We start from the raw sequence: 12,916 nt of genomic DNA, 5'->3' as shown, positions 1-12,916 counted from the left end.
GAAGCGAGGATGGTGATACCCAATGAATGGGTAGTAAACAGGAAGAAGGAATGGAATCAGCACATAAGCAGGATGGACCACCGCAGACTTGTGAGAATCGCTCGCGACAATTCTCCATTGGGAGGAAGAGATGTTGGGCGGCCCGGGAAACGATGAAGCGATAGCCTCAAGCAAGTGAACGATAATTGAACAGGCGATTCGTCTAAAATCAAGGATGAAGAAGAAGAAGAAGAATATTCTTCTTCTTCTTCTTCCTCGTACGTTAGGACTCAGAGTCCTGTGTTTTTCTTCAACTTCCTAGTCCTGGGATGCTGATGTCCAGCGTTCGTACCATCGCTTCGGTGGTCTTCCTGGGAGTCTTGAGCTGTTAGGTTTTTGGTCTTTGGCGATTTTTGCCATTCGGTCGACGACCATTCTCTCTACATGGTCTCTCCACGATCTTCTCCTTGCTCTGGTCCATCTTACAACATCCGAAACCTTACAGGTATCTCTAATTTCCTCACTCCTTTTCATATCGTATAGTGTGTGTTATGGATCTTAGGACTCGCATTTCTGTTGTTCTTAGCAAGCGTTTGGTTGTTGTGTTTTCCGCTCTTGTTTCTGCGGCGTATGTCATCACTGGTATCACGCACGTTTTGTAGATTCTGACTTTACTCCCTATACTCATGTGCTTGTTTCTCCAGATGATGTCTCGTAAGTACCCCGATATTAGAGCGGCTTTTGATGTTTGATTCCTTACTTCCTCCTTTAGATTCCTGTTACTCGTGATGTTTGCTCCAAGATATTTAAAGGTCATCACCTGTTCTACACTTTGGTTGTAAACGGCGAGTTTACATTTTCGGGGCTCTTTGGATATAGTAAGTGATTGTGTTTTCCTGGTAAATATTTCCATTTCATATTTATTTGTAGTTTGTTCGAACTTATGTCAGAGTCTTTGTAGGTTGTCTTCATCATCGGAGACTATCACTGCATCATCAGCGTAGCACATTATTTTTATTTCTGCATTTCCCATTCGATATCCCCTTCCAATCTGTTTTGTTTTTGTAATGATTTCATCCATGATGATGTTAAACAATATAGGGCTTAGGCTGTCTCCTTGTCTAATTCCTGTGTTGACGGGTATTCTCCTTGTTCTATTTTCTGCTTTTACGAGTGTGGGATTGCCGGTGTTTAGCTCTCTGATGATGGACACAATATTCTGATGGATTTTCCTTTCTTCTAGGAGTTTTATGACGTCTGTCAGTCTTACTTTATCAAATGCTTGGGTAAGATCTATGAAACACATAAACGCCGGTTTGTTGAATGTTGAATTCAATAGCTTTTTCGGCTATTTGGCGGAGTATGAATATGGCATCTATAGTGGATCTATTGTGTCTGAAACCTTGCTGCTCCTCACCTATTCCCGTGCTGGTCACTTCTTCTGCCAATATTTTTGTCAACAGCTGCGAAACTGTGCTGAGAAGGGTGATTCCTCTATAGTTTTTGGGGTCTGTTTTCTCTCCTTTTTTGAAGATTCGGATTGTTATGCTGTCCTTCCATTCTGAAGGTACCTTGTGTAGATATAATATTTTATTGTAAAAATCTTTTAATTCATCCATGAGTACATCCCCTCCATACTTGATCATTTCGTTCGTTATCTCGTCTATAACAGGTGATTTCCTGTTTTTTAGAGTTCTCACTGAGAGTTTTTTCTGTTTCTCTATCGGTATCTGCCAAGTTGGTGGTGTTTCTTCATTTTTGGGTCTCCTTGGTCTCCGTGTTTTCCTCTTTATTACGGTAGAGTTGTTCAAAGTGATTTTCCCAGTCTTCAGTAGTGATCTTTGAAATTTGGATATATCCGTTAACTGGTCTTTTTCTATTTCTTAGCATATTCCAGATTCTTTTCTGTCCTCCATATAGGTCGTGTTCCATATCGCCGAAATATAATTGAAATCCCCATTAGACTGATTCTCAGGAATTGTAAGATTTTGAGGCCACAAAAAACTTAAATTATTATGAAGAAGCCCATAATAATAATTTAAATAAGACCTTCAGTCATAAAATCGAATCTAAGTCGCATGACTTAGACTTTCCCAAAATATAATTTATCTTAAATAATTCAAAACATTTTATACCTTTCATTAATAGACTAGCTACTTAAGAAAGGTAAAAAATGACAATATTGTCACAAGAAGCTATTTTTTGCGTAAATAATAAAAACGTTTCGGGGTTTTCTTTTTTTCAAAACGCCAAATTTTGCCGCGACTGAAGTTCGGCTCGTTAGGTCTGAACGCGGCATTATATGCAAAATTATTTATTTGCCTCGCCATTTCGTTATCAATTTATGTCTAAATGTTACATCTGATTTAGATTTGAAATTTTTTGTACATTTCTGTGGATGATTGAAATGTAAACTAACGAAGCCTTTTTCTTTTCTCTTTTTTTGAAATGTGAGGATAGTAAACTAAACGTTTTAGTTGAGTATTATTCCAGCAACAGCTTCGTTCGATGTCCGCTGCAAAAGTTCTGTAAATGTTTATTAGAGGAATTTTTAACAGAAAACACCTTCGGTATCGCTGACAAACACATATTCATTTCGGCTATATTCGGAACAAAAAAAAAGGGTATTAAGGTAAACAACTAACAATCGTGAGCAGTTTAACGTGATTGTCGAGTTGAAACTGCTACCGGTGTATGTGTCAAGTGTTCATATTATATTATTTTAATGTATAATAAAATTAATGTGAAATGGTGCTTTTAACAATTTTCTATTGAGTACGGTGTATTTTTCAACCATTTTTCTCAACGTTTTTAATATTGCGTTGTCGTGATTCATCGTTGTGCGGTTTGTATTTCTGGCTTTGGGTTTTACCGAATAAATTGGTTCTTCCACATCAAAAGAATGTAAAAGGATCACTCATAGCACAGTAGCAGCAGAGCAGTAAGTATTATACAAAATCTGAAATAGTGAAGACGTTTTAATATATTAAGCAATGTTTATTGTAATTGGCAATAGGAGAAAAGTAAACAACAAAGAGCCATTATTAAATTAGATAGGTACAGATTATAGAAGAACGAAATCTGCAAAAGCTCAAATAGCCATAACTTTAAAAACAAATTCTACGGTCGATTTTTATTATTCGCTTATATATTTTTTCGAGGTATTTCGAGATTTATTTATTTTTATTTATTTTATTTATTTATCACCAGAAAATTACATACCCAAGTTCTGTAAATGTGCAGAGGTAAGACATTACCTGTTCGCAGTCCGGTGTGAAAACTTAAATACTAAATACTACTAACTTATCAAACTAAACTTAACTAAAACTAAATATAAATGCTAAGTTGTTAGTAAACCATTAGTTAAGATACCCTATCCATTATAGTATAAATTACACTAAATAAAAGAAACATTTACCCTGATACATTTAATCTGATCCAGCCTTTCAGTCTCCTTTTACTAGATTTATTGACTATTTCTAATTTTTTTAGATCATCACTTAGATTATTAAACACTTTTACCGCTTTGCAACAATTATTCTTTTCACTGACTTCTTAGTGAGACTTAGTAAGCTGGATTAATTTATTACGTGTTCTACTTTTCGAATCTTTAAACAATATCGACAGGCCCTTATAGTGGTGGATAAGGCATTCATAAGAAAAAAATTATCTTAGTATTAAAGGATTTTCCTTCATACGCGTTTTCTTATTAATTATTTTCAGTATTTTACGCTGTCGTTTTTGTAATAACGCTAGGTTATTATGATATGCACCCCCCCAAGCAATATTACTATAGGTTATAACGCTATGAAATAATGCATAGTACAACATTCTCAATGTATCAATTTGCAAGTATTGAGACAATTTACACAATATGTATATTAGATATTTCTTCTTAATTATTGTATATTCTATATGTTTATTCCACATTAAATTATTCCTAAGTATTTGCACGATTCTACCAAGGGCGGATCCAGGGGGGGGGGGTCATGGGGGTCATGACCCCCCCCTTGTGCTGCGTTTTTAACGACTAACGAGAATTTTTCTAATTTCATGGACAACAAAAGACTGAATTTCTACTACTTGACCCCCCCTGACTCGAAAGCTGGATCCGCTCCTGGAATCTACCCTATTCAAACTTTCCCCATTTCGCTGAACACTATTACAATATATTCCAAAAGTTATATACATATACTGATTCCTCAACATTTAGTGACAGCTTATTAAGGGCTAACCAAGTTGCGACCTTGTAGAGGTAGTTATTCATAATGTCCTCAACTTTCTCCCAGGTATCATCGCTTGCCACAATAGCAGTATCATCTGCATAAGACGTTGCATTATCATACATTTCAATTAATAAATCATTAACATATATTATAAAGGGCAGTGGCCCTAAAATTGTCTGTTGTGGAACACCCGTATTAACTATATCTATGTCACTAACAGTATCACCAATCCTAACCTGTTGTTTTCTATTACTTAGATAATTTGCTAAAAGCTTATTCGCATTGCCCCTAATTCCATAATTGTACAATTTGTTTAATACAATTTCATGGTTTACAGTATCAAAAGCCTTAGCAAGGTCCAGAAAAGCAATTGCTACTTGTTTACTTTTGTCTAACTTATCATATCGTTTTCGAGTTTATCCATGAAGTTTAGACCATCTTTGGTACCCTTTTTCCTAACAAAGCCATATTGATTTTTAGCCAGAATGTCACTTCTGGCCAAAAATATTTGAAGTCTGTTATATATTATTTTCTCAAATATCTTAGCTATACCCGAGATGAGATAGGCCTATAATTGGTTATTTCTGATTTTTCCATACTTAAATATTGGTATAATTTCGGCTATTTTGAGCGCGTCAGGCCATATTGATTTTTCAAGACAGAGATTGAAAATGTACTTTAAACTATCAGTGATGTAAGGGGCTATCGTTCTGCTGTTGATTTGATCAATACCACCGTTTTTTAGTTTAATTTTATCTATTATTTCTAATATTTCTAAATTATCAAGTGGTTTAAGGAACATTGTTTTAGTATTCATTGGTGGCAGTTGAGTCTGTTAGCCCATCGGTACAGAAATTTTATTGCTTAAGTTTTTTCCAACATTACAAAAATATGAATTCATGGCGTTAGCAATATCTTTAGGATTATCCCTTACCACACCATCTAATGTAATAATTTGTTTAATGGTATTGTTCCCATTGCCTCTTTTGACTAGTTTGTTATTAATATAATTCAATAAACCATTCGTATTATTTATATTTTCTTCTACCTTTTCTTTCTCATATTTAATTTTCGCTGTTTTAATATTTTTATCTAGTTGTCTACAGTAATTTGTATATTCGATTCTTAAAACATCGTTGAATGCATTCTCTTTTATTCTTTGGTATAATTGGTATTTTCTCTCACAAGATACAATAATTGCTTTTGTTATCCAATTATTTCGTGGCTTACTTTTGTTTAAGTTGGGAGTATATTTCGATTTGTTTATACAATCTTGTATCTCTTTGATCAAGTAATTGATGGTTTCATTGGGGTCATGGCATGATTGTAAATTATTCCAATTTTTCGAATTAGATATTTTAAAAGATTATAATAAAAATCAATTAAGGTTAAGACTTTTTCTCGAGGCGACTTCATATCAGTTCCGTTAAGGGCGAGCTGATACTGGTACCTAAAAATGCAATAATTCAGAATTAAAGCGAGTTTAAAAACCCGCTTTTTGTCTTTTTCTCATATCTTGAACTGCTTGAACTGTAAATATCTAGTTGTCATTTCGGAATAGATCTTTAAAATATGCACTTTCTTACATTAGGCATAATTTTAAAGTTAAAAGTCGAAAAATCCAAAATCCACTTTATTTTGAAAAGCGGTCTTGGTTTTTGCTTCCAATGTTGAGATGAAAAACTCTAGTTGTAACTGCTGATTAGAACCTTAAAATTCGCGTTGTTTATGCCAAAAAATCTTTCTAGTTTAAGAAAATTCAAAATTAAATCGTCTTTTAAAAGTCTTATAGTATTTCGCTCTATTTAAAGTTCCGGTTGAGTTGTAAAACTTTAGTTTCCATTGGGGGATAAAGCTTTAAAATGCGCACTTTTTATTATCTACCAAACACCATGTAAGGACTGTTTCTCATTTTCATGCAAAATGCGAATATTGTAAATTATGCAAACCGATTTTAGTATTTTTTGATATTTTCATGTTCAATTCATATTTTGATAACTCGTCTAGCGGCAAAGCTCTAGCAGCAAAGTCATTACGGAATACAGTATTAAAATGTGCATTTTCTATTCTAAACATAATTTTAGTTTTTCTTTTATTTTTAACGCATAATCAAAATATTAAAAATTTAAATCCGCTCTTGGTTCTACAAAGCATTTTTTAAGATAAACTGCATATTCAAAGTTAAATGTTTGCAACTTAAGTGGAATGGGTCTATATGCGACGAAGACTTCCAAACCAGTTTTATTGTGTGCAAACGATTTTTTTATCATTGACAAAGAATGTTCGTCGACCAAGCTATTAAATTTACTCTCGTCGACCAAGCTATTAATCCGCGATATCGATAACGCTCAGTCTGTTTTAGCCGTGAATTTAAATAATTAATGATGATATTGAGTTTACATTTCTGCAAGTTGTCCTTCGCATAAAAAAACGACTAATTTGCCAAAGTTTCCGTTACTTACATTTGTAGACCGAGAGTTGATTGTGTCGAATATTGCATATTTTAAATTTACTGCTGTTAAACTGATTTTAATTGTCGTCAAAACACAAAAAAGCAAATAGTTCTTATAAAATGACATTTATTGTATTATAAAATATATCTAGTAACAATATAAAATATAAAAAGCGCAGTCATGCAAAAGGCACTAGGAGAAATTACTAACTTTGCTAAGTTTTAGTAAAAATAGAAAATAAAAAATTGCATACAACTAATCGGCCTATGATAAAATCACATTTATAAAACTACATATATTCAAGCGAGTTATTAATTACTTAGTTCGGCAACTCTCATCTATCAATGTTCAGTTAATAATTACCTAAGTTTAATTAAAAAGCAAATTACAAAATTCGGTGGTGTAAATAATTAAACTTTTGGGATACATTGGAATCAAAACACCAGTCGAAACTAAAATAAAATCTAGGATATCGAAATATCGAAAGTTAAAAAAACCCTAAAACTACATCCCTACATACTTAATATAAGCACAAATACAAAAAGTCGTTTGAATAAAATAACTAAAGCCAGATTTCCATAAAAATGCCGAAAAGATCACAGAGGTCCTTAAACAGTTAGGATGATCTTCTAATAAAAGTAACGTGCATTTCGACAAACATTTACAAATTCAGTTCTGCCAAAGTGGCCATGAGGACTATAGATCTATTTTCCTTCTTGCTGTCGAGCAAGAAAGCATGAGCTAACTTAAGTGACTCAACTTTTGGCAACCATTAATTCATAAAATATATGTGAAAGCGGTGTTTTTATGGATGTGAACTATTACTAGTTCAAACCGTTTCGAGCAATTCATCAATTGCTACAGATGATAATCGAGGACATGGATAGATTAGCTTCTCTCCACTGGACAATGGCTGGATGTGATGGTATTTGATGAGATCGCCTAATAAATATAATTTTTTATCAACAACATATTTAATTTTTTTACAAACTGCTTATTGGGTACTTATTTCGCCTCAAAATTTTTTCAGACAGAATTTCCTCACGTATATATATGTATGTAATATATTTAATATTAGTGAAACCTTTTAATTGAAGCAGATATTTTTTTAGAATGGGATTCTGACTTCAATTGTTAATTCACGGAAATTCTACAAAGCCTAAAATTGACGACAAAGTCTAAAGAGGAAAATAAGAGGAATTTAGTTGCTCAAAAACCATAAAATATATTTTTATAAAACGACACTTTTTCACATATTTTTTTTCATTTCATTCGGGTTTGCATAGAAAACTAAAAAATGTGAAAACGTATAAACGATACACTACACATTAATTGCAAATAATTTAAGACTCAAGTGCATCGCTGAATATTTTTAGGCTTGTTGCTTAATTCGCTGGTAATTAAAGTACACAATTAGCCCATTAAAATTTAACAAACCGATGATTTCAAGCGATTAAGTAGATGGGGAAAGTTTTTGAGACACGTTCAAATAGCAGCTTCCGTTATTTGGTTTGTGAGAAATTTCCTGTCTGTAATGGAAAAAATTATGCCATTTGTTCGTATTGTATTGTTTGAACGGATTAATTAGATTATTTAATATAAAATAAAAGTGAATGTTCCTATGATTTTTCCCATTTGAACATCTAAGAAAATACATATTTACAAAAAAAAATAAATAATGAATTACTGTTGAATAGTCGACTGTTTTTACCTGATTTTAACAAATACAAAATATTAAGTAAATCAGCAACGTGTGACCGACGTTCACTTACATTTTTCATCGTACTTGAATAATGCAAGTGCCTATAAATAAAACAGCCGAAATTTTGTGTTTTGGCCACTGTAATGACTATTAGTCAAAGTAAAATAATATAATAACAACTCATGCGCTTAAAGTTAATTAGGAAAGATTAATTAATGGTTTCTGTTAGTTATGCATGTGCATGGTAGTTAAAGGAGTGCTCAGAAATCGACTCAGTTTTTCAAACTTACTATCAGATTAAAGAGAGAAATATAATGAACTATACAAAATTTGCTTTTTACCTAAAGTTTCATACTCCAACTGATTATTTCCGCAAAAATGATATTTCTGGGATGCATTTACTAAGTAATGCTTGCACTTTTCTTCAGCTCGATATGAAATGGCGTAGCCCCATATTTTTTCTGACAGTCTCACTAAAAATGTTCCATATGGCTGGTCAAGAAGAAGCTTTTCAGCCTGAGATCGGGTGATAAGACCTAGAAAAAAAAACGGTTTGTTATATAATGTGCATATTTATGTTAATGATTAAGATAAAAAATAACATTTGCATTTTGCATAAAAGGCAAATAAAGATGTGTTTTATATTGTTATTTAATTGGACGTAACCATTTTTTAAGAATTTCTGAAAAATCCGTTTTCTCTCGAAGCTACAAAGACTTGTTTAAGAGCAGAAGGTACTTTAATGTAAATCATCTTCATCATGCTGGATGTTTATTACTCACCAATTCTCTTCTTTCCTCAAGTTACTACTTCATCTTAGATTTTTTCTATTATGGTCGCTTCTTGATATGTTTACCAAGGGTGTTTGAGCGATCTTTCTAAATTCCTTCAATTTCGATCATCGACTTTAAGTTTTGTTACTGTGCCAACATGAAATATTTTTCGCAAGTTTGAAGGTATTATACATTAAAACATATTGCCAAAAAATGTATGAATTTATCTGAATAATGAACCATTTTTACGATGTGAATTACTATTAAAAACTGAGTGGCCCTAGACATGTTCTATCAAAAATGTCCGTATTAGCTACTCTAATTAGCAGAATTTAATATTCAATTAAACCTATCCGAAACATATCTAACCGGTTCTCATGATCAAAATCCAATCAAACGGTCTCCAGATCATTATTGGGAGTGTAAAAATGAAGGACACGAAAAAAATCCAATTTGAAACCATGAACTAACACGTTGATGGATTTCTTGCTTCCACCTAAGAATGCTTCTAAAACGCACAGTTGATTGCTCGCAATATATCCGGGTATGGGCGCCTGTAGTTTTTACCACAACATTCTTCACACAGACGAAACATTTCCGTTGCTTACTTGCCATTTTACTTTACTTTATTATTGGCAATTAATTTGAAGCCAAATTAAGTAAAAGAAACTTCCAAATTTTATATATAAAAGATGAAAACTTACCATGAAACCATGGCTCAGCATGATTTGCATTTTCAAGTCCCGCCAATTTAGCTCTTTCGGTATTCTTGTACCAATCGACCACTGGCTGTCTGCTAGGAGGCACCCCTATATTAACAGTGCTATAACTGGTATCTATCTCCATATCAGAAGTCAGTCGGTGTTCTGCTCGTGCTCTTCTAGCTATCTCCCGTATCTGCAGCTCTGCTGCTTTTGCCTTACGTTCTAAAAAAAATGATTATTTAGAACATAAAATTTGCAAATTATCTGAAAGTAATTCTCACCTTGTTCTCGCCACACTTGGTCCTTCTTCCTTCCTTCTTCCTCGGCTTCTTTTGCTGCTTGTTCCTGCTTTTTCCGGATGCATTTAAATATTTCCGTCGCCCTTTCATCCATTTTCTTTTCGAACAGTGCCACTCTTTGCGCTACTTGTGCGTTCAACGAAGTCTCGTTTAGAACGTCCCTAGCATCAACAAAGTTAAATTTATTAATTTTGGTTTGATACGAATTCAGTTGATAAGCGGGCTTTTTTGGTATGGGAGGTTTTTGCAACGACTTTGTGTTGATTTTCTCTCTAAGTTCGTCCACCGAACAATAAATGTCCACGTCATCTTGAAAGTCGAGTTGCGAAGGAGCGAGATCTTCGATTTTCGGACTTAGCTCGATGTATTCGGAAAGTTGAACTTCCATTTGCTTTCTCAGTTGTTCAGCTTCTTTTTCTGCGATTTTTCGTGCCTGTTCTCTGGCTTCTTCATTCAGGATATCTTCGATGCTTTTATCGTACTCATGCTCACCCATAACCCACACCCAAGGCTCGCCGTCACTTCCTGGAGAAAATGACGATTACTTGTCGTTTAGAAACAATAAATTTATGCAAATAGCCGGGAATAATTATAGGCCAATACTGGCCATAGATCGGATAAAAAAATGTTTACTTCTTGAAATTGACAAACATTTTGATTTCACTCGGCTTTGCTTCAATTTGGCAAACAATCTCTTTTCATTAATTAACATCGTGGAAAAATTAACTGCAGCAATTGCGAATAAATGGGCAAAATGATTTTACTTAAACTAACTAAATAAATATATTTTTTCGAATTTTATCTAAAGCTATGTCTATAGAAACAGTGTTTATTACTTGTGTACTTGGCACATTGTTCATAGCTGAAGTATGAAATACAAATCGCTTTGCTTAACATTAGTTTATTTTTAGGTCATGATCGCATTATTTTACCATTTATGTGAATTATTTGAAAACATTCTTCATTGCAATAAAATGCTATAAATATAGTCAACTGTACTTACCCTTCATAAAGCTAACGCTTTTCTTTTTAGTTCTTGCTTTAGGTTTAATGGATTCTTCTCCTAATTTTTCATTCCACGATTTCCATCTGCGCACTTGTTCCTCCCTCATCTTGCAAAATAACGTTTGCTTTTGTTGTTCGTCTAATTCAGCCAGAATTTCTGGATCGACGTACATGTCGCGTAGAATTTGCTGCAACATCTTGGTGCCTTAATTCTGGAACAAAAGAAAATGATTGAAATAAATGTATATATTTTAGTACTTGATAGTTCGAAAACCTCATAAATTGTATATATCGAGTAAAAACTTTAATTGAGAGCAAAAATAATTTAATACAACAAAACCTACTTTTGCTTGATAACTGTAAACCACACCGAATACATATGGTCTAAACATTGAGAAATGATAATAAAACCGCGATATGCATTGTCAATTTTTTTTATCAGTTTATCTTTAACACGGCACGTTGTCTAAAATGTATTTCTATTTCTTTCAACTGCCTGGATGGTAATCAGGATTACAATTTATGGATGCTTTATTGCTTTACGCCTTTGCGAGATCTGAATCATCTTGCCACTTCTCTGAAACAGATGATTTGGTGTTTTTCAGCTGTTCATATCCTGAAACATCCATTTCTGCAAATCCGGTTGATTGTTTATTATAGACTTCTATGAGTCCTCAACCATAAACTGGTAAAACCCCAGCAGGAAACTAGATATAAAATAAATACATTCCTTAGCATCCATTAGTATGATTCCAAATCCACGCTTTATTATCAATTATTAGTTGCAGCAATATTTTCAGACTTTTAGCCGATTTGCTGTTGTACTTTCTTGTAGATCATTTCTTAATGTTTTCATTTTTATGACTTCTATCCGAACATCCGTTCTATCATTTATTTTTACCACAGCTCACTTTATTTTTAGTGACTATCTGAACTTGTTGAGAATTTTATCATTTGATCTTTCATTACTTTGACCTCTTCCGAATTTACCTTCAAATCTTGTATTCTCTTTTTATAATTCCAATTACTTTTCTCATATTTGAAATTTTCATCATCACGTTAATTTTCTCTCCTAATGCTGAAAATTAGATGTTCCGATTTAACTAGTTTTAGTTCGTCGAAAACCGCATCCTGTTTACTCTTTAAATTTTTTAACGACGATTTTATTAAATTCTGTAAAACATCCAGGAACTCTTCCCACTTATTAAATTTATATTTTTTACGTAGAGTACATGTTATGGGTTCTCAAAAAATTTAGAGGTTTGGAGTTATTTTTTCTCTTAGTTAAAAACAGTTACATAATTATATACATCGTAAAGCGTCAATAAAATATTAAATTTGATCGTCATCTCTTTAGACAAAAACACTAAATCTTCAAAATGCCAGTACGAACGTTTTATATATGTATATTAAATGGTTCAAAAAATCAAGTGCTTTCACATTTGTGTTCATTATCATCAGCCTCTCTCCGTCCATCTCTGGACATAGGCCTCTCCTATTCATCGCCATTCACTTCTGTAGGTCGTCTGACTCATCCATTGAATTGGGTGCCTACCAATCTTTGAATGCCATCTTTCCACCCCGTTCTTGGTCGTCCTGGGTTCCTTTTAGTTGTTCTGAGTCTCCACTCAGGCGCTTGTCTTCCTAGTCCATCTAATATCATCTGTAATCATCAAATGACCAGCCCATTCCGACTTTTGTATTTGTCTGATCCATTTGTTTGTCTTTCGCTCGTTCATCGAAATTTTCATCTCCATTTTTCTTTGAGCAATCAT

General features: G+C 33.3%; 1 protein-coding gene across 5 annotated transcripts in view; it reads right to left on the bottom strand.

The window, feature by feature from the left end:
* Positions 1 to 6,767: 6,767 nt before the first annotated feature.
* The window catches only part of LOC109536918 (SH2 domain-containing protein 4A), a 39,157-nt gene continuing 33,008 nt past the window's right edge, over positions 6,768 to 12,916 (bottom strand). For 4 of the 5 annotated variants that reach the window (XM_048664257.1, XM_019903381.2, XM_019903383.2 and 1 more), the window contains 5 exons: positions 11,140 to 11,353; positions 10,119 to 10,661; positions 9,838 to 10,059; positions 8,702 to 8,896; positions 6,768 to 7,600 (listed from right to left, as the gene is read on the bottom strand). In XM_048664257.1, the coding sequence (XP_048520214.1) occupies positions 7,488 to 7,600; positions 8,702 to 8,896; positions 9,838 to 10,059; positions 10,119 to 10,661; positions 11,140 to 11,338 (1,272 nt within the window). In that variant the 5' untranslated portion in view covers positions 11,339 to 11,353 and the 3' untranslated portion in view covers positions 6,768 to 7,487. Of the gene's footprint in view, positions 7,601 to 8,701; positions 8,897 to 9,837; positions 10,060 to 10,118; positions 10,662 to 11,139; positions 11,354 to 11,485; positions 11,581 to 12,916 lie in introns of those variants that run through there. The other variant, XM_019903382.2, reaches the window with a different exon arrangement.

The sequence above is a fragment of the Dendroctonus ponderosae genome, unplaced genomic scaffold (genome assembly GCF_020466585.1).
Source record: "Dendroctonus ponderosae isolate FM_Combo_2020 unplaced genomic scaffold, Dpon_F_20191213v2 Dpon_F_20191213_2, whole genome shotgun sequence".
Lineage (NCBI taxonomy): Eukaryota > Metazoa > Arthropoda > Insecta > Coleoptera > Curculionidae > Dendroctonus > Dendroctonus ponderosae.
This window is presented reverse-complemented; position numbering and strand designations above follow the sequence as displayed.